Source organism: Tachyglossus aculeatus, chromosome 2, assembly GCF_015852505.1.
Source record: "Tachyglossus aculeatus isolate mTacAcu1 chromosome 2, mTacAcu1.pri, whole genome shotgun sequence".
NCBI classification, from domain to species: Eukaryota; Metazoa; Chordata; class Mammalia; order Monotremata; family Tachyglossidae; genus Tachyglossus; species Tachyglossus aculeatus.
In genome coordinates this window covers 150,038,367-150,061,322 of record NC_052067.1, presented here as the reverse complement: position 1 = coordinate 150,061,322, position 22,956 = coordinate 150,038,367, and the positions used below count along the sequence as shown (strand labels likewise).

At 41.7% G+C, this 22,956-nt stretch overlaps 1 protein-coding gene across 5 annotated transcripts in view; it reads right to left on the bottom strand.

The window, feature by feature from the left end:
• CNTN1 (contactin 1) overlaps nt 1–22,956 on the bottom strand; it is a 520,093-nt gene that overhangs the window by 2,858 nt on the left and 494,279 nt on the right. The window contains exon 26 of one of the 5 annotated variants that reach the window (XM_038769941.1): nt 22,262–22,357. The exons of 3 other annotated variants lie outside the window; for them this stretch is intronic. In XM_038769941.1, coding sequence (XP_038625869.1) covers nt 22,287–22,357 — 71 coding nt within the window. In that variant the 3' untranslated portion in view covers nt 22,262–22,286. The remainder of the gene's footprint in view (nt 1–22,261; nt 22,358–22,956) is intronic. One more of the 5 variants, XM_038769948.1, reaches the window with a different exon arrangement.

Here is a 22,956-nt window from a genome sequence, read left to right as displayed (position 1 = left end):
GGACTCAATTTCTTACGTTCTTCATGAGCTATTTATTCAATTTGTTTATATAAGCAGTTAGGCTAATAAGATCATACTTGTGTATATTTTTCCCAAAGGTCCTGCAGAAACAAAATTCTTCCACGAGGCAAAAGGTCAAGATGAGTCTTTTAAAAAGCAAAAACAACTCAGTTTTGAAAAATATAATGAAGCATTGTGTCTTGAATATCTGAACATTGTTAGGATCAATACGAATTTGACAGCACTTACAGATATGTGACTCTTTGTTTACTCACCATGCTTATAAGGTCCAGATGCCCAGTATTTGTGGTGAAATTTGCAGGCTCTTGTCTTTAGAAACCCTTGAAAGATGACTATTGCTGAATTCTTCTATGTAAATATTTTAAGATACCATAGCACTCATTAAAAAAAAAACCATGGAAACAACAGTCGTATCATGTTATTTGGGGTTTATCCAAAGAAATCAGAGGTTTTCTGAGCAGAACTGGGCAAGTACAGCCTGCTGCACGTGGATTTTGAGGCTCTGAAAAGTCAAGGGATTGGAGAATAAAAATCTCAAGGCTCTGGGAATCTCTCAGGTCTCTGTCGTCCAGGTAGATTTCTCACCTTAGCCATGCTTTCCTTGGCCCCTTACCAATGGTCACCCAAATTGCTGGTTGGGAAGATGGAGAACTGAGTTGCAGAGACTCATGAGTGTCAGAGTTTTATTGATGACTTTGTGGAAAGAAATGAGATTAGAACTTGAAATAATAGAAATCCTTTTGCAGGCTGTAAGCTTCCTGAGGGCAGGGATCATGTTCATTCATTCAATTGCACTTATTGAGTGTTGTGTGCAGAGCACTGTACTAAGTGCTTGGAAAGTACAGTTCAGCAACAGAGACAATCCCTACCCAACAACGGGCTCAACCAACTCTTTTGTACTCTTCTAAGCACTTAGTATAGTGCACTACACACTGCAAGTGCCCAATAACAACCATTGATTGTTATACGGCTTCAGCACATAGGACACTCATTTGAACAGGAATAAACATCACTGAGTGTAAAGTGCTGATTTCACTTACTAAATAGAAGTATTCTTCATAAGACACAGTAGTGCGGAGCTGAACAATCCCAAATCATCCAACATTTGTGTTGTCAACTATTATTTCAATGAGAAATAAGGGGTTAAAGGGAACATAGTTTGTGAACCACTGAAACACAGCTTCTGTCATACCTGGTAGAATTCAAGTAGGCACTTTACATTTCAAACTTACAAAGAAAGTTTGTTTCATCCATTGCCTTGACACTTTCCCAGTAGCCTCTCTACAGTTCATTAGCTAGGCACTAGGAGCCAATTTACAACAGTTCAAAGTTCAGTTTACAGAAGAGTGCTAGCATTGTGGCAATCGGTTCCCTAAGCAATATTCATGAGTTGATATAGTTGCCAAGGTGACCTTTTGCTGGTGCTTGAAACAATGTTTTGAAACAAATACTCGTGAAGAGTTAAATATCCTCACTCCTTTCCCACTAAAACCAGTCTGCACTGCAACCCAGTCTTCTAACACCAAGCTAACATCACTGTGCCTCAGTGTCATCTCTTTCATCAATGATCCTTAGTCCATGCCTTTCCTTCTGCCTTGAATTCCCTCTCCCTGCCACCTGGCAGACCACTACTCTCGCCACCTCCAAAGTCTACCACAATTATATACTCTCCAAGAAGTCTGCCTTGGGGACATGTGATATTTGCCCCACCCCCAACCCCACAAGACTTATGTACATATGTTTAAATTATATACTGCAAATTACTTATTTATTCATATCAATATTCTGTTTCCCACTCTAGACAGTAAGTTCATTATGGGCAGGGAACCTGACTGCTAATTTTGTTGTAAACTCCCAAGTGCTTAGTACAGTGCTCTATATATAGTATGCACTCAAGAAATACCACTGATTGATTGACTGATTGACTAAATTTGCATTTCCCCAGACTTCAGCTTCACTCCCTTCTGTGTCACCTGTGCACTTAATTCCCTACCTCCTAGGCCATTAGGCACTCAGCCCAGCTCCTCTCCCCTAGCGTGGTATTTGTTTAACACTTACTCTGTGCCAGGCACTGTTCTAAGTGCTGGGGTAGATACAACATTATAGGGTTGGACACAGTCCCTGCCCCACATAGGGCTCACAGTCTTAATCCCCATTTTACAGATGAAGGAACTGTGACATACCCAAGGTCACACAACAGACAAGTGGCAGAACTGGGATTAGAACTGACATCCTTCTGTCTTCCAGGCATGTTCTCTTTCCACTAAGACACACTGTTTGCATAACATGTTTTATATTCTGTTACCTCCCCTACCTGTAATTTATTTTAATGCCTGTCTCTCCCACTAGATGAAAAGCTCCTTGAGGGCAGAGATCAGGCTACTAATTCTATTTTATTCAACCAAGTGTTAACTACAGTGGTCTGCGTAGAGTAAATACACAAATTACGACCGATTGATTGATAACCAATTCACGGATATAAGGCACTGCATTTTCTTATTCTTCATTCATGTCCTGTGCATATCAGGCTCGGCAATGTCACATTCTTACAGGAATGTTAGTACTTAAAAATAAACAGTGTCTGGAATAAAATGGAATTTTGTATTTTACTTCCATTTGGAAAGAAGTTTCTCCTAAAACAGAACTTGTGGAGTATCAAAACTATGGCAACATTCTATACAGAATCTTTAATAGTTTGTTAGTTTCACCCAAATTAGTATTTTCTGATTAAGAATAAAAATTGATTACCCTCAAATATACTGAAAGTTAGAACTTTGCTTTGATTTTTAGGTCATAAAACAATCCGCAAGACCATCATAAAATGAAGAAGGCCATGAATCTCAAATTCACTTCCCCACTTATTGGTTCACCAATTTAGCCCAACTCCAATTGGCTGGGAAATAAGAAGTTCATGAATGGGGAAGATCTGACCCTGAATGATCAGAGACCATCTCCCTCCTGCTAGTCCTCTACAAACTCCTTGAGAAAGTTGTCTACACCTGCTGTCCCAAATTCCTCTCCTCCAATTCTCTCCTTGACCCTCTCCATTCTGGCTTCCATCCCCTTCACTCCACAAAAATTGCCCTTTCAAATGGCCACATCCAATGGCCTCTACTCCATCTTAATCCTCCTTGTCCTCTCAGCTGCCTTTGACACTGTGGATCATCCCCTGCTTCGGGAAACATTATCCAACCTTGGCTTCACTGACACTGTCCCCTCCTGGTTGTCCTCTTATCTTTCTGGCCATTCATTCTCAGTCTTTTTTGCAGGCTCCTCCTCTGGCTCCCACCCCTTAACTGTGGGGGTCCCTCAAGGTTCAGTTCTGGATCCCCTTCTATTCTCCATCTGCTCCCATTTCATTGGAGAACTCATTCACTCCCATGACTTCAGTTACCATCTCTATGTGGATGATACCCAAATAATAATAATAATAATGGCATTTGTTAAGCACGTACTATGTGCCAAGTACTGTTCTAAGCACTGAGGGGAATACAAGGTGATCAGATTGTCCCACGTTGGGCTCACAGTCTTCATTCCCATTTTACAGATGAGGTAACTGAGGCACAGAGAAGTTAAGTGACTTGCCCTAAGTCACACAGCTGACAAGCGGTGGAGCTGGGATTAGAACCCAGGACCTCTGACTCCCAAGACCATGCTCTTTCCACTGAGCCACACTGCTTCTCTAAATAATAATGATGGTATCTGCTAAGCGCTTACTATTTGCCAAGCACTGTTCTAAGCACTGGCATGGATATAAGGTAATCAGGTTGTCCCCATGTAGGGTTTACAGTATTAATCCCCATTATACAGAAGAGGTAATTGAGGCACAGAGAAGTTAAGTGACTTGCCCAAAGTCACACAGCTGACAAGTGGAGGAGGTGGAACTATAACCCATGACCTCTGACTCCCAAGCCTGTGCTCTTTCCACTAAGCCATGTTGCTTCTCAACCAGATCTCCCTCCATCTCTACAGTCTCATTAATTAATTCAGTCATTCACTCATATAGGTGCTTACTGTGTGCAGAGCACTGTAATAAGCACTTGGGAAAGTACAATACAACAGCAAACTCACAGTCTGGCGGGGGAGGCAGACACTAATACAAGTATACAGACATCAATATAAATAAATAAACTGCGACAAACACTCAACCTATCCTGCCTGGATTACTGCATCAGCCTCCTTGCTGACCACCCAGCCTCCTGCATCTCCCCACTGCAGTCCATACTTCACTCTGGATCATCTTTCTACAGAAACATTCAGGACATTTCACCACCCTCCTCAAAAATCTCCTGTGGTTTCCTATCCACCTCTGTATCAAACAAAAACTCCACCATTGGTCACCATTGCCTTTAAAGTACTCCATCATCTTGCCCTTCCAACCTCACCTCACTTCTCTCCTTCTACAACCCAGCCCGCACAATTCACTCCTCTGGAAAGGGTGGATACTAGTGATGTTGTGAAGGTGGGACGGACAGGATTTGGTGACAGACTGAATATGTGGGATGAATGGGAGAAAGGAGTCAAGGATAACACCAAGGTTATGGGCTTGTGAGAGTGAAAGGATGGTAATGCCTTCTAGAGTGATGGGAAAGTCTGGGTGAGGCCAGGGTTTGGGTGGCAAGATAAGGAACTCTGTTTTGGACAAGTTAAGTTTGAGGTGATGGGAGGACATCCAAGTAGAGATGTCTTGAAGGCTGGAGGAGATGCGAGCCTGGAGAGGGGGAGAGATAAGGGGAGGAGATAATAATAATAATGATGGCATTTGTTAAGTGCTTACTGTGTGTAAAGCACTGTTCTAAGCGCTGGGGGGATACAAGGTGATCAGGTTGTCCCATGTGGGGCTCACAGTCTTAATCCCCATTTTACAGATGAGGTAACTGAGGCTCAGAGAAGTTAAATGACTTGCCCAGTGTCACAGTCACATAGCAGACATGTGTCAGATCTGGGATTCAAACCCATAACCTCTGACTCCAAAGCCCGTGCTCTTTCCACAATGAACTGCATAGAGATGGTAGTTGAAACTTTGGGAGTGAGTTCTTCAAGGGAATGAGTGTAGATGGGGAATGGAAGGATGGCGAACTGAACCTTGAAGGACACCCCACAGTTAGGAGGTGGGAGGCAGAAGAAGAGCCCACGAAGGAGACTGAGAATGAACGGCCAGAGAGATGAGGGGAACCAGGAGAGGACAGAGTCAGTGAAACCAAGGTTTGATAACAGTTCTAAGAGAAGGGAGTGGTCCACATTGTCAAAAGCAGCTGAGATGTCAAGGATGATTAGGATGGAGTGGGCAAGAAGGAGATCATTGGTGACCTTTGAGAGGGTGGTTTCAATGGAGTTAAGGGGACAGAAACTGGATTGGAAGGGGTCCAGGAGAAAACTGGAGGAGAGGAATTTGAGACAGCGGGTGTAGACGACTTGCTCCAGGAGTTTGGAGAGGGAAGGTAGGAGGGAGATGGGGTGATAATTGGAGGAAGCTATGTGGTAAAGGAAGAGTTTTTTTAGGACGGGGTAGACATGGGCATGTTTGAAGGCAGTGGGGAAGAAGTCATTGGAGAGTGAACGGTTGAAGATTGCTATTAGGAAGGGAAGGAGGGAGGGGGTGAGAGTTTTTATAAGATGCAAAGGAATGGGGTCCAGTGTGCATGAGTAGAGGGTGGCATTTGAGAGGAGGCAGGAGATCTCCTCTGGAGATACTTCTGGGAAGGATGGGAAAGTTGAAGAGGAGGCTGGGAGGGGGAGGGACTGAGGAGGGGAAAGGGTGATTTTAGGGAGCTCACACCTCACGGTGTTAGTTTTCTTAATAAAGTAAATGGCCATGTCACTGGGGACAAAATATGGGGAAGGCGGGGGACAGGAGGCCTGAGCAGGGAGTTAAATGTCTGAAACAACTGGCAAGAGTGATAGGCATAGGTGTCAATAAGGGAAGAGAAATAGTTTTGCCAGGCAGAGGAGAGGGCAGAGTTAAAGCAAAGAAGGATAAACTTGAAGTGGACAAAGTCAGGCTGATATATATATTTTGGCTAGTAGCGGTCTGCAGCTCGAGCACAAGAGCGAAGGAGGTGGACCGTGCAGGTGATCCAGGGCTGTGGGTTAGAGGTACGAGAGTGACTAAGGGATAGGGGAGTAGGTGAGTAGAGTTCAGTAGAGAGGGTGGTGTTGAGAACATCTATCTGGTCATGAAGAGTGGGCAGATTGGGTATGGACGCTACATGAGGCCTGATGAGTTGACAGAGTTGGATGGGGTTGAGAGACCAGAGATCTTTGTGGGGGAATAGCACACATTTATGCAGAGGAGGAGTGTGGGAGAGGAGGTGGTTGAGAAGGTTGTAGTCAGAGAGAGGGATTTCAGAGTTGGTGAGGATAGAGATATACAGTGGCTAGAGATGATGAGATCAAGTGTAAGTCCAAGTTGGTGAACGGGGTGGTGGGGTGGAGCAAGAGGTCGGCAGGGTTTAGGAGGGATAGAAGGAGGGTGCAGAGGAGTCAACTCCAATGGTTTCTCATCCTCCTCTGCATCAAACTAGAACCCCCCACCATTAAAGCACTCAATCACCTTGCTCCCTCCTACCTCACCTTGCTACTAACCTACTACAACCCAGCCCACACACTTCATTCCTCTAATGCTAATCTATTTTCTGTGCCTCAACCTTGTCTATCTCCCTCACCCATGTCCTGTTGACAATTACTTTCCCCCACTTCAAAGCCTTATTGAAGGCACATATCCTCCAGAAGGCCTTCCCTGACCTAGCCCCCCTTTCCTCTTTTCCAACTCCCTTCTGCTCCCCCTGATTTGTTCCCAATGTTCATCTTCCCTCTCAGCCCCACAGCACTTATGTACATTTCTTTAATTGATTAATTCATTTATATTAATGTCTGTTTACCCCCATCTAGACTGTAAGCTTGTTGTCGGAAGGGAATGTGAATGTGTCTGTTTATTGTTGTACTGTACTCTCCCAAGCTCTTTGTAGAGTGCTCTGCACACAGTAAGCACTCAATAAATACAACTGAATGAATAAGTGAATAAATGACTGACAACTGAGGGCTGCTGACAATAGCAGGAGAAGGTTGGGGCAGGTAAACCTCCTGAATCAGAATCTGTCAATTATTCCGAGGTCCTAAGGACAGAGTTCCTGGGAAAGTCTCAAAGGTGAGCCTAATAATACTTTACTCCAAGATTTTCAATCCCATTGCCAATGCAATTGTGCGCTCTAATCAAGCCAGCCTACCTAATATGTTTTGCTTTCATTACTCCTGCTACTGATCTGTGGCTCACACCCTCCCCTTTGCCCAGAAATTTCCTTCCCCTTCACATCAGGCAGATCTTTGCTCACCCTATCCTCAAAGCTCTTCTGAATTCATATCTCCTCCCAGTGGCCTTCTTTGATTTATCTCATATCTTCCCTCCTACTGCTGAAACTTCCCATCATCTCAGCCCTTGGCACACTGACAACCCAGAATACCATCTATCTATCAACTATCTCTCTCTCGCTCACTCTCTCTATATATGTATATCTTTATACTATGGTACTTCTAACTGCATTATATTTTAGTATTGGTCTGTCTCACACTAGGTTGTAAACTCCAACCCTTTAACACAATGTGCTGAACAGGGTAGGGGGTGTGTGTGTGTGTGTGTGTGTGTGTGTGTGTGTGTGTGTGTGTGTGTGTGTGTGTGTGTGTGTGTGTGTGTGTGTGTGTGTGTGTGTGTGTGTGTGTGTGTGTGTGTGTGAGAAGCTCACCTAAGATCATGTGTGTGATTGAAAAGTCAGTCAATCATATATATTATGTGCTTTCTGTGTGCAGAGCACTATACTAAGCACTTGGGAGAGTACAATATAACAATGAACAGACACATTCCCTGCCCACAACAAGCTTTCGGTCTAGAGATCATCTTACAGTCTAGAGAAAAGGCCAGGTGGGATCCCACAATCCAGGCCACACAAAAAGTGTCCCCTGTTGCAATACTGTGCTTAATCAAGGGGGAATACATCATCTAGCACTCCTAACATCTCTCTCCATATCGCTAGTTTTCCTTCTATGAACCCATTATGGACTACATTTTTGGCCCTTTGTTCAAGCAGATATTTCTTCTAACACATGTATAATGAATAATAATATAATATGATGGCATTAGTCAAGTGCTTACTATTCGCCAAGCACTGTTCTATGTGCTGGGGGAGATACAAGATAATTAGGGTGTACCATGTGGGACTCCCAGTCTTAATCCACATTTTACAGATGAGGTAACTGAGGCACAGAAAAGTTAAGTGACTTGCCCAAAGTCACACAGCTGACAAGTGGCAGAGCTGGGACCCACGATCTCTGACTCCCAAGCCCATGCTCTTTCCATAAGCCACACTGCTTCTCATGAAATGAAACGAATTAACATGATATCAAGGTGTCAACCTATTTCAGATTTAGTGAGAGGTCTGTTTCCTTCATCAGCTCAGCTGTTCCTGAACAACAATCCATCCTGTTACCCACAAAACCGTGGATCTTACCAACAATGAGAGAAAATGATGAATGTACAAAATTTTCTCCAAAAATGGATGATGTTGCACCAAAGCAAGAGCAATTTGGAGCCTGCCAGACAGAAGGAAGTCTCTCTGATTAGCTGCAGACCTAGTGTAGAATATAAAGGCTTATAATAATAATAATAATAATGGCATTTATTAAGTGCTTACTATGTGCAAAGCACTGTTCTAAGCACTGGGGAGGTTACAAGGTGATCAGGTTGTCCCACGGGGGGCTCACAGTCTTAATCCCCATTTTACAGATGAGGTAACTGAGGCACAGGGAAGTTAAGTGACTTGCCCAAAGTCACACAGCTGACAATTGGTGGAGCCGGAGTCTGAACCCATGACCTCTGACTCCAAAGCCCGTGCTCTTTCCATTGAGCCACGTTGCTTCTCTTGTAGGCATGGCTGGGAATGTTCTGCTTCCACTACAAAAATGATTTGAAAGAATTAGATCTGGGGAAAACAAATGCTCAAATTCTTTCAAAGTTTCTACTCTTTGGAAATGAACGGCTAACTAAGACACTTTAGTGAGCTTGATTCTAAAATGTCAGGCCATACACAGTTCAAATTGAACTACTATGTAAAATGAGACTACCTTTTGTGTTAACAATAATAATTATATTCATGGTGGTGTTTGTTAAGCACTTACTATTATGTGCCAAACACTGTACCAAATGCTGGGGTAGATAGATACACCTTCATCCAGGAGGGCCTGGTCCCTGCCTGCTCAATGCTCACCATGTAGCGGGAGGGAGAACAGAAATTTAATCCCCATTTTATAGATGAGGAAACAAAGGTACAGAGAAGTCAAGTGACTTGCCCAAGGTCACACAACAGACAGGTGGCCAAGCTGTGTTTGGGACTCAGGTCTTCTAAATTCTAGGCTTTGGCCACTTGGCCATGCTACTTCTAAAATTAAACATAGCTCACTTACCTGCAGTATCTAATTTCAGAGACTTATTTATGTCCAGTTTGTAGAATTACAGTTCTTTGACTCACATCATAGAACATTCACATTGCCTACTGGAAAGAGCCTGGGAGTCAGAAGGACAGGGATTCTAATCCTAGTTCTGCCACTTGTCTGCTGTGTGACCTTGGGCAACTCATTTCACCTCTCTGGGCCTCAGTTACCTCATCAGTAAAATGGGGATTAGGAATGTGAGCCCTATGTGGGACAGGGACTGTGTCAAACTTGATTATATTGTATCTATCCCAGCGCTTAGTGCAGTGCCTGGCACATAGTAACTGCTTAACAAATGCCACTATTATTATCATAATTATTATCTACCACTGTCATCAAAGTCCCTGTGTAGCCAGATATATGGAAATAATAATGATGTCCTTTATGAATCACTTACTATGTGCCCAGTACTGTGGTAAGCACTGGATAAACACAAGATGATAGGACAATCTCTTTCCCATATAGCACCCTCAGTCTACCAACAGGGAGAAAACAGGTAGTTTATTCCCATTTTTCAATGAGGAAACTGGAGCACAGGGAAGGCATGTCACTTGCCCAAGGTCACACAGCAGAAGAGGGGTTCATCTGAGACTAGAACATGGGACTTCTGACTCCGGGTCCCATGCTTCTTCTACTAGAGCACTCTGTCTCTGAATATATAGATATAGTTACTTGGATTACACATTTCATGATTAGGTTGACCAAATGCCTTTTGTTAAAAACTGGGATGCCATCCCCTGCCTATCCCCTATGGACAGAGAACGTGTCTACCAATTCTATTATATTGTACTCTCCCAAGTGCTTAGTACAGTGCTCTGCATACAGTAAGTGCTCAGTAAATAAGATTGATTGACTGACTGATGATGGTGAGAATAGTCGATAGTTGTTTGAAAGGGAAGGACACCCTCTGGGTCATCCATAGTGAAAGTCCCAGAATGCCCCCAGGGCCAAACCTGAAATGTCCCAAACATTTTCCAGTCCAGATACGGAGGTCCAAGCTTTGAAAATGAAAAAATGTGTCTGCCTTGTCAGTGTTGGAGCATGGTAAAGTGGTCAGTTTGGCCAGGAAAGTCCCAATCCACCACTTGTAGACGACTTCTACAAGACCCAAGGCAGCTTTCGTTGAACTGTGATATCTGATCATCTGAAGTTCTGCTTCTAAACACCAACTACTTATCCACTTGACGTTGCCCACGGGATTCCACATGTGCTAACATTTCATTTTCAGCCAGCATGAGATGGGGATTTGAGGTGTGAGGAAGAAAGACCCAACGATAATCTGGCAGGGCACAGAAAGACCCTTCCTCAGACCTGAGCTTACTAGGGCTGTAAAAATCCTCCTCCTGGACCTGTGGATGAGTGAACCCCCAAGGACGGGTCTGGAGCAGAGAGAGATAAAGTCTCTGACCTGACAAAGAGATAATGAATTCCTCTGACTCTAAACTTGGCTCATAGGGCTGCAGACCTGGGACCATAGGCTAATGTGAATGCAATTTCTCTTCCTAGTGATGGCTATTTAGCTAACACTCATAGTTACATCCACATGGAACACATTTTTTTTCCTTCTTTTAAAATATTTTAATCTGACAGGTCTATGTCCTAATAAACCATGAATACATATTCCACTCGGTATCAAGCAGAAACTCCAGGTCATTGAATTTAAGATAATCAACCAGTTCACTCCTTCCCGCTTACCCACTCTGTTTGTCCTACTGCACTCCAGTTTGCACTCTTGGTTCTCGCCTCTCAGACCGCAAACCTATTACCTATGCCCACCCCCATCAATTAATCAATCGATCAATGAGATTTATTGAGCACTACATGCAGAGCACTGTACTAAGCACTTGGGAGAGTACAATACAACACAATTAACAGAAACATTCCCTGCCCATAATGAGCCTGTAATTCCCTCCTCCCTCAAATTGACAAGACACAGCTCTCCACAATTTTAAAGCCCTTCTGAGTCACCTCCATGAGGCCTGCCCTGATCAATTCATAAGGTCCCCTGTCTATAGACACCCTATTGATGATGGTATTTTTTAAGTGCCTACTATGTGTTGGGCACTTTACTAAGCGCTGGACTGCCTCTCCAGCATTTCTTCCCCACCAAAGCATTAAAATGCTCTCAGTCTGCCTTGGCACTTTTGTATATATCTGATGACTTAAGCATTAGTTCTTATGCTTCTCCTTCTTTTATCCTATCTGTAAATTATTTTCATGTCTGCCTCCCCCTCTAGATTGCAAACTTTGAAGTCAGGGATCACATCTACTAACTCTACTGTGTTTTCCCAAATGTTTAATATAATTGTGGTATTTGTTAAGCGCTTACTATGTGCCAGGCACTGTACTAAGTGCTGGACTGGATACAAGCAAATCGAGTTAGACCCAGTCCTGTCCCTTGGGGGCTCACAGTTTCAATCCCCATTTTACAGATGAGGAAACAGAGGCACAGAGAATTTAAGTGACTTGCCCAAGGTCACACAGCGGACAAGTGGCAGAGCCAGGATATATTGTGCTCTGCCCACAGTGGGGTGTGCAAGAACTACTCTTGATTGAACAACTAAATCTCCCTGGGAGAATTTGAGCTCAAATCTACCCCTCCTCTTGTCTTGAAGTTGTTTCTTTGTCTCAGCCATTCTCGAGTCATATTCTCTGCCTCGATTCCGGAAGGTTTAAAAAGTTGTGTGTTAGAGACTATGTGCTCCTCTTAGGACAGAGTTTGTATCCAACTTAATTATCTTGTATCTACCCCAGAGTTTTGTATAGTGCTTGGTGCGTAATTACTAATGACTATTCAATCAGTTAGTTATCATGCAGTTAAGCAATAGGATTTTCAGCAGCTAAAATTGAAATATATCATGTGTCAAGATTTAGCAAACAAAGAGAAGCAGTGTGGTGTAGTGGACAGAGCATGGGACTGGGAGGCAGGGGGTCATGGGTTCTAATACCAGCTCCATCACATGTGTGCTGTGTGACCTTGGGCAAGTCACTTCACTTCTCTGGGCCTCAGTTACCTCATCTGTAAAATGGGGGTTGAGACTGTGAGCCCCTTGTGGGACAGGGACTGAGTTCAACCTGTTTTGCTTATATCCACTCCAGTGCTTAGTACAGTGTCTGGCACATAGTAAGCACTTAACAAATACAATAATAATAAAAGGTGTTAGGTTCATTTTTAAAAATGAAGACGGATCTTTTCATCCTTCAAATCATTTTGAGATGACTCAAATTTAATTAACTTACAGTTGTTTATTTTTTCTTCTCCAAAAGTAGAACAAAGTTAAAAGGGTAAAAAATATGCTTAGAAGATAAGCACAAACACTGAAATTGAGGGTTTAAAATTGCTTTAAGATTTTTTTTTATAGAAATATGTAGACAACTTGTCTTCAATGAATAAAAAGACATCCTCAGGAATTTAGTGATCCCACATTTCAAATTACTTTAAATCATAATTCAACCAGCTTTCTAATGTATCACTGGAATGTGACAGTGGATGCAAATCATAGACCACAATTACATAAGCCCACGGCCATTAAAAATTGAATCCAAAACAGATAAACACAGAGTGTTTATTTCAAATAAATTAGATATCCTGATACTGAGACCACAAATTAAACAAATGAAATTTTGTATGGTTTTCTGTCTAAAAGGGAGACCCCAGATGGCATACACACTTGGCTAAGTTTCTTTTTATGGCTAGCCTTTCTAGTGTGCCACCCCACAGCTTCAGATGAAAATACAGCTGTGTGTTCATAATTGATGTTATTAGTGGTGAGAGGACAGAGCTTCTCAGAAACCATGAAGTGATTCACAGACAAAGATATCCAGTTCACACACATTATTTTAAATTAGATCAAATACTGAGACTACATTTGATAGCTGTTTGAAGACCAACTTTCCTTGCAAGGATGTCAAAACAATCCAGAATCTTGGCATATGAAATATCTACATTTCACAGATAAAGGTAAGTTCTTTAACTTGACTCTTTAAAAGAACTCAGTTACCAGTATCCCTAACATCAAAAACTTTCCCCTCTTATATTGTTCCATTGAATAGTTTGGTGATACACCTTGCTATGAACTGGGCATACTTGTTGCAATGTACCAAATGATCCTTTGGTGATCTAAAAGAGATAGTGCTTTTCACAAAGTGCCAAGTTACTCAACTTCTCTGTGCCTCAGTTACCTCATCTGTAAAATGGGAATCAAGACTGTGAGTCCTATGTGGGACAGGGATTGTGCCTAATCTGATTATCTTGTATCAAACCCCAGTGCTTAATACAGTGCCTGGCACATAGTCAGTGCTTAGCAAATACCATAAAAAAAAAGGAAATGCACAAGGAAAGGTACAAAGTTAAAGGGCCAGCCAGGCTGCCTGCATTAAGTGGGCATGAATGAGCAGGGCAGAGAGTTCCAGAGAGTTGTAAAGTGGTCCTGAGGTTAGAGTTGAAGTTTGAGGTCCAGATTAGGTGAGCAATTTTGAGGATGCACAATCAGTTTGGTCAGAGCAGTGGGGATGGAGTGTGTGTGGGAAGTGGGGACTGGGGCTGTGGAGGGATAGAGGTGGGGAACAGAGAGAGGCAGAAGAATCACAGTGGCCAAACTGGGAATAGTAGTAGTGGTTCGTTGATATTTAGAAAGATGTTTGGAAAGAGCAGAATTTGATACTATCAGCTCTCCACATAATCAAAGGAACATCTTCTTCAGAGCTAGGCCTGGTGTCCAGCCCTAGATTAGTAGCATTTCTGGTACTCATATCTACCACAATCTTTCTTTGCATTGTTCTACATTGTTTATAACAGGTCTGGTACATGCCTTATGCCTCATGAATGTGCCAATATGTTCATTTGTTTCGTAGTTGGGCAAACATATTCATATTTTGTCATACTTCCACTAAATAAATTTGACAATAAACAGTAAAGATAAAAATCCACTAAAAGGTTAGTAGTATGTCTGTTAGAAGCCTTGCTGGTTTCTTTACATCCCACTACAATCCACTCAGCTTCCTAGTCCTCCTTAGTTGGCAATCCTGAACCTATATGCTAAACAAAATATTTTTTTCTTTTGGATGTGGCATCTGGCTTGATGGCAGCTTCTATTGGCAGGGGCATTGATTTCCTCATTGTTGACTCTGGCTCTTTCAAAGCCAGGGAGTGCCAAAATGACAATATGCCTTATACTCTGGGTAAGAGTGAGATAATTTAGAATACTGAGACTATCAATCGTTTGTCAGTAAGCATTTGAACCATCTTCTAGAAACCTGCTAGCCAACACCCATGCAAACGTTGACAAGAGGACATTTCTTTTGATAAAAACTCTTAATAGGCATCATTAACTCTTCTTTCTTTTAGATAAATTCCCTTAAACCAGAAATAGCTGAATTTCCTATATTATGATTTTTAAACTTTTACTGTATTTTATGGGATGCAAATCCTAAAATTCAATGTTCATTTGATTATATAGGAATATGCAATATTGTGAAATGTCTTTTGGGGACCACTTTAGTACTGAAGAAAAGAGAAGTTATCAAAGCCATTTTAAATAATTTAAAATAAAAAAGGTGAAGGCGAATTGAGGAGGTTGTAGACTGTAAGCTAGTTGTGGGCAGAGAATATGTCTGTTTATTGTTATAACGTACTCTTCCAAGCGCTTAGTACACTGCTCTGCACACAGTAAGCACTCAATAAATACAATTGAATGAATGAATGAATAAAGTGTCGTTATCTCTGATGACCCTTTCTTTTCTTTGATGGGGTGATATAGCAACGTAGCTTAGTGGAAAGAGCATAGACCTGGGTGGCAGAGGACATGGGTTCTGATCCTGGCTGTGCCACTTGTCTGCTGTGTGACCTTGGGCAAGCCACTTATCTTCTCTGTGACTCAGAGACCTCATATTTATAATGGGGATTAAGAAGGTTAACCCCATGTGTATCATATCCGGACTGGATTATGCAGCAGCATCCTTTCTGATGTCCCATCCTCCTGTCTCTCCACACTTCCCTCTGCTGCCCAAATTATCTTTCTACTGAAATGTTCTGGGCATGTCACCCCATCCTCAAAAATCTCCAGTGGTTGCCTGTCAACCTCTGTATCAACCAAAAACTCCTCACTATTAGCTTCAAAGCTCTCCATCACCTTGCCCCTTCTTACCTCACCTCCTTTCTCTCCTTCTACATCCCAGACTGCATATGCCACTCCTCTGGTACTAACCTTCTCAATGTGCCTCGTTCTCACCTGTCCCCCCATTTACCACTGGTCCATATCCTACTTCTGGCTTGGAATGCCCTCCCTTCTCAAATCTGCCAAACTAGCACACTTCCCCCCCTTCAAAGCCCTACTGAAAGCTCACCTCCTCCAGGAGGCCTTCCCAGACTAAGCCCCCCTTTTCCTCTGCTCCCCCTCCCCTCCCCATCACCCCGACCTGCTCCCTTTGCTCTACCCCCGCTGCCCCACAGCACTTGTGTATGTACGTATATATTTATAATTGTAATCCTATTTTTTATTAATGACGTATATATCTATAATTCTATTTACTTATAATGATGCTACTGATACCTGTTTACTTATTTTGATGTCTGTCTCCCCCCTTCTAGACTGTGAGCCCATTGTGGGCAGGGATTGTTTCTATTTGTTGCTGAACTGTACTTTCTATGTGCTTAGGACAGTGCTCTGCACAAAGTAAGCGCTCAATAAATACAATTGAATGAATGAATGAATTGAATGAATGACAATCTGATTACCCTGTATCTACCCCAGTGCTTAGAACTTTGCTTGACACATAGTAAGCACTTAACAAATACCATAATTATTATTCTTCAGCCATGCTCTCCTAGTTTGATATATAAAAGTGGAGAAATCCCTAGTAAGGTGGTCACTGGCATTTGTTTGGATTTCTTCGGCATGGCATTTCACAACTAGTAGCATATGAAAGGATGAAAATTTTTTTAATGTGATTTTTTTTCCCTGTTGCATTGGATATTTTAACTTTGGCTTTAGTCAAGCCAGCCTCTGTAGCCTTAATGACCTTGCATAGGGTCTCACTGGCCAGCCGAGAAACAGTCACTCAGGGAATGCCCTGTCACTGCATATATGGGAAAGTAAAGACCAGGTTCTACTCCAATTACCTTGTATCTTCCCCAGCACTTAGTACAGTGCCTGGCACATAATAAGCACTTGAAAAATACCATTATTATTATTATCACTCCAATCAAATAGGTGTGTTTTAATGTTGCTTCAGAACTCCCTACAAGTTCATCATACTCCAGAATCCCAATATTGAACCGTAATAGTGATGTATAGGCAGCCTTTGATTCTTTGGCAGTGCTATTTTGGAGCAATTGAAATGTCCATTCCTCAGCCCTGAGTCTACCAGATCATCATTATCACCACCACTGTGGTATTATGTGCTTACTTTATGCTAAGGACTGAACTATGCAATGGGATAGATACAAAATGATACATGAGAGACTCCCAGGCTAAACAGGAGGGAGAACAGCTATTTAATCCCCATTTTCCAGATGAGGAAACCGAGGAAGAGAGAAGTGAAGTCCCAAGGTTATACTGCAGACAACTAGCACAGCTTACAGTGCAGGTCATTCGATTACTAAGGCAGTGTTCTTTCCACTAGACTGCCTATCTAATCAGCAAATTTGTCATTCTTTAATTATGGGTTAGTTAAGATGGCTTCTATTGGATAAGTTGAAAGTAGTGTTGGTGATTACAAACTGCTGTTTGGCACACTGGTTGTGTATACCATTACCGTTTAATTTACTAATTTCAAGATAGTTGTGTTTTTTTTTTGTCAGCTTCGATACCAATCTGGACAATGGCAGTGTTGGATCTAGACTGAGACTGATGGACAAATTCCCTGGGAGAACATGACATATTTCTTGGTGCCTCTGAAATATGTCCATTCCTAGATATTTCCTTTTTCTTCATTATTGTTCACTATCAGGGAAGCATATAGGCTGATGATAATGGTGGCCAGGGATTTTGTTGAAAAGACAAGGTCACGGGCCATCACTTGTTTTCTCATTCTTCCAGGCAGAGATAAAGTGATCAAGACTAGGATCTTAAATGCCCTGTTTGGTATCTTCTAAGGCATATTATATTACATGTCTTCAAAGGTCTTTCTACATCAAAAGGTTTCTTTGAAGATATTTGCTATTTACTACAATACCTGCAGGTCAATCACATCTTAAACCAAACCAGATTAGCTCTCCTGTCACCTAACTACAAGCTTTCATTTCCTAATCATTTTTTTTGCGATCATCACCATCACGACTGGTGTGTCCCAGGGGATTGGACCCTAGAAAAGTGGAAAGGCAGGAAAGGAATTCCTGTGTCCCCTTCAGATTCGCTTTTCTCTCTTGTACTTCATTTTGCTGGGTGAAGCGGGTGGGTCCCCCAAGATAAAGGGGTCCCCTCCTTTTCCTCATGGGTTATGGGACTGAAATTGAAATCTGATATCCCAAGTTTGAGTTCTTTTTCCTCTCACTGAACATAAAAGTTTCAAATATCTGTTTTATCTCCCTCAGACTGTGAGCCTTGTGTGGGACAGGGACTATATCCTCTCTGTTTATCTGGTATTTACCCCAGCACTTAGCACAGTGCTTGGCATGCAGTTAGCACTGAAAACATACCTCAGTTATTATTATATTTCTTGTCATAACCAGTTGAATCTATTAATCCTCTTGCTCCCGCTATTTGTAAGTACTTTTTATTTGTCCATCTACCTCATTAGTTTGTATGGCTTGTGAGGGGAGGGACTGTATGTTTTACTTCTATTGAACTCTTTCAAGAGAGCAGCATGGCTCAATGGAAAGAGCACGGGCTTGGGAGCCAGAGGTCATGGGTTCTAATCACAGCTCTGCCATTTGCCAGCTGTGTGACTTGGGGTAAGTCACTTAACTTCTCTATGCCTCAGTTCCCTCATCTGTAAAATGGGGATTAAGACTGTGAGCCCCATGTGGGACAACATGATTACCTTGTATCCTTCCCAGCACTTAGAACAGTGCTTGGCACATAGTGAGCACTGAACAAATACCATTATTATTATTATTATTGTTAAGATCTTAGTACAGTGCTCTCAACAAAACAGGCACTCAATTTATATGATTAATCAATTCCCAAATATCTGTTTACTTCAATAGAAACTTAATGCCATTCTTTCTCCCTTCCCTTCACAATGTTTATGAGAAGCTCAGTTAAGTAAAGGTTAAGGCTGACACTACTTTCAGGAATTTTCCTATGCTTTGTCTTAATGGAATTGACATTACTGTTTTGCTTCAGTAAATACGCTTAAAACATTCAACAGAAACTAAATATCTTCTTTCACGCTGCAGAATTTTGCCTTGAGATGTAGGGTTCCTTTTTTCTTTTTAAAGGGTATTTATTAAGTGCTTACTATGTGCCAAGCACTTACTAAGGACTGGCATAGATACAAGATAATCATGTTGGACATACTCCACATCCTACATAGGGCTCACAATCTTAATCCCCTTTCTACAGATGAGATTAATGAGGAATAGACATGTTAAGTGACTTGCCCAAGGTCACACAGCAGACGAGTGGGGGAGTTGGAATTAGAACCCAGGTCTTTCTGACTCCCAGGCCCAAGAGCTATCCACTAGGCCATTTTGTCATACAAAAGTGTGTAACAATCTAGCATTACTTATCAGTGTGATACAGATAAAGACCAGCTTTTCATAACATTGCATTTTCTTTCAGTGCATTTCACAAAAATATCATTTTGGAAGAGGAGAGAGGCAAAAAGAGGTGATATGTGCTCAGTTCTTGAAGGTACTTTGGGTTATATTTAAAATATTGCAACTAAAAGCATACTGTCCAAAAACTAGTCTAGTTCTGGCTTCAAAATTATCACAGACTAATGTAATTTATAATCCTGTTTGCAGATAATAATAATAACACTTGGGATATTTGTTAAGCACTTACTCTGTTCCAGGTACTGTACTAAGTGCTGGGGTAAATGAAGGCAAATAGGGGTGGACATAGTCCCTGTCCCACATGGGGCTCACTGCTTCAATCCCCATTTTACAGATCAATCAATCATATTTATTGAGCGCTTACTGTGTGCAGAGCACTGTACTAAGCACTTGGGAAGTACAAGTTGGCAACATATAGAGATGGTCCCTACCCAACAGTGGGCTCACAGCCTAGAAGGGGGAGACAGAGAACAAAACCAAACATATTAACAAAATAAAATAAATAGAATAGATATGTACAAGTAAAATAAATAGAGTAATAAATATGTACAAACATATATACATATATACAGGTGCTGTGGGGAAGGGAAGGAGGTAAGTCGGAGGGGATGGAGAGGGGAAGGAGGGGGAGAAGAAGGAGGGGGCTCAGTCTGGGAAGGCCTCCTGGAGGAGGTGAGCTCTCAGTAGGGCCTTAAAATGAAGTAATTGAGGCACAGAGAAGTGAAGTGATTTGCCCAAGGTCACACAGCAGACAAGCGGTTGAACAAGAAATAGAACCCATGACCTTCTGACTCCCAGGCCTGTGCTCTATCCACTGTGGCTTGCTGCTTCTCAAGTATCTATGTTTCTCTGGTGACAAGAACAATGTTCTGGAAATCACGACACCTGGGGTATAGTCCTGGATGTGCACGTTAAGGAATACCAGCTGGAGCTGTGCTGTCAATAGTGACGGTGTCCGACAAAACCACTACAGAGGGGGTTCTGTGAAGCGGACGATTATAATGGTAATAATGATAATAACAATAATGGCATTTGTTAAATGCTTACTATGTGCCAGGCACTCCACTATATGTTGTGGTGGATACAAGCAAATCGTGTTGGACACAGTCCCTATCCTCCATGGAGCTCACAGTTTGAATCCCCATTTTACAGATGAGGTAACTGAAGCACAGAGACGTGAAGTGACTTGCCCAAGGTCACACAGCAGACAAGTAGTGGAGCCGGGATTAGGACCCATGATCTTCTGGCTCCCAGGCCCATTCTCTAAACCAAGGAGGAGTCTTTTAAAATAGATGACTATAGTGAGAAGCAGCATGGCTCAGTGGAAAGAGCCCGGGCTTGAGTGACTTAACTTCTCTGAGCCTCAGTGAACTCATCTGTAAAATGGGGATGAATACTGTGAGCCACACGTGGGTCAACCTGATCACCTTGTATCCCCCCAGGGCTTAGAATAGTGCTTCACACATAATAAGCGCTTAACAAATGCCATTATTAATTAATTAATTAATTAAGCCCACTGTGGCTACTCAAGGAAGTGTCCACAGGACACCGACACTATGCTGTATTCACTTTGGCCTCACTTTGCCCCTTGCCTGCCTCCTTCCTCACCGCTCTCCTGCTCCAGTGGGAATACACTGACCGGCAAGTGGCACTGAGAAAACTAATGTCATTACAATTAAGTCTTTTGTACAGATTTTTGGTCCTTAAATTTCAAGATGGAAGCTCTTGCATTTTTTTTGATGAAGACTCCATGATCATCACGATCTTCATTTTGTATAATCTATATTTTTAGGTTGTTGAATTTTATTTATCTCCTCCTTTATTTTTCTAATCAATGGCCTTATAAAATGCACTATGTAATTTCTTAAAGCATCTTTCATTATAATTACTACCCCATATAATTGTCGTTTATACCAAGGGCATGAAGTAATCGCAAGAAAACCCACTGAACATCATGATTGCATTCTAACATGCATTTATTGTCTGCTTTTCTCCTCCACTCCGTTGGCAATCTTACTCTTAATATCCTCAATGAGAAAATAACACCTCAAAATACACACATTCCTGAACAAAGCTCAAAATATCCTCTAAAGCTTTTTTCTTCTAGCTTGAAAAAATGGTTTTTAACAGCTAAAGCCTCTGAAATTTCCTGAAAGTCCTATTTCCCAATGGTACTTTTATTTCACTTTCAAATTCTCTTCTCAGATCTCTCAATATAAATTTTATAAAACTAATGCTTTCATTTCCAAATCAGCGTTTACTAGCTGAGGCAGCATTTTCATTCAAGACTTATTCAAAGTGTTTCCAACTGAGGAGAATCATATCAGCAAAGATAAGACCTGCCATTTGGACTTGATACATGTTTTGCCTTTCTAATCCATTGGTAATGCAACAAATGCTTTCAGTCATTTAAGTTACTTCCAAGTGACATATTTAGATTCCCCTTTCAATTGGAAATTTTGAAAATAAAGCATAAACTCGTTCCTCTAGACTGTAAGCTCATTGTGCGCAGGGGGTGTGTCTGTTATATTGTGCTGGACTCTCCCAGGTGCTTAGTACAATACTCTGCAAACAGTAAATGCTTGATAATACAAATGACTGATTGATTATGATAGAAATGGCTGTCTCCTCTCACCCAATACCACTGCACATTTACAAGTCTGACATCAAACAGAAAAACACTTTAACAGCTGGTGTAGCCCATCACTTTTAACACTATTTTAATCTCTGAGTTGGTTCTCTGATACCTTCTCTAATAACTAGCATAGAGTGATTAGACATATGCTGACACATCAAGTCATATATGTGCTTTGGACATTCAGTGTTAACAAATTAAACATTTCACTCTGTTGTCCGGTTCCTTCACCAACTGAGTTGAGATATTAGTTGTCTTTTCATGTTCCTATTTGAACACTCTTAAGCAGCATAACTTTGACTCCAGCTCCAAACATTTTTCTACCTTTGCAGTCAGTTACAATGATGCTTCCATTAGATTCAATTCTGCTCATCTCCCGATTTGGAAGCCAAGAGCAAACTTACTTTCTCGAATTTCATTGGGGATTTCTTAAAAATCCACTTCTTCCTGTGGTTGTTCCTGTTTGTCCTGCTGGTTATCCTGCAAATCTACATTTCCTGCTGATGAGATGGAAGAAAGAGAAGGATTTGGTAATCATCTTGAGGCTAAGCCTACAAATGGGATTTGTGTGGAAACCAGATCAATCACTGTGGTAAAGTGCCAGAAACTTCTTTTCTCATTTTCCCGGTTCCCTTAACAACTTTCTCCCCACTCCTATTCCGCCTTCATGTTTTGTAGCTTTTATTTTTTGTAAGCAATTTCGAATGAAAATGTTTTTTTGTTCTTTATCCACTGTTTTTGGAGACATTTTCAGCTTGTTCCAACCTAGATGTCTTACTTATTTTCTCAAGACTTTAAAAAATGTATAATCTTAAAGATAAATTGCCAGCTGTAGGTCTCAAAAAGGGACTTAAGTTACTTTAGCTGGGTTTTCCAAAGAACTGAAAGGTTGAGAGGAAATACAAGTGTTTTCAAACATGAGAATATTTTATTGGGGAAAAAAGGGTTGGGCATTTCAATTAGCTAAATTATAAAAAACATCTGTGAAAATGGGCTTGTTTTTTGATGTGGAAACACTTCTCTACACCAAAGACTATGGATCAGTTCATTTAAAAAATCTGGCAGCTGTCCAGCTTGAGTGTCAGCTTCGTTCATGGGA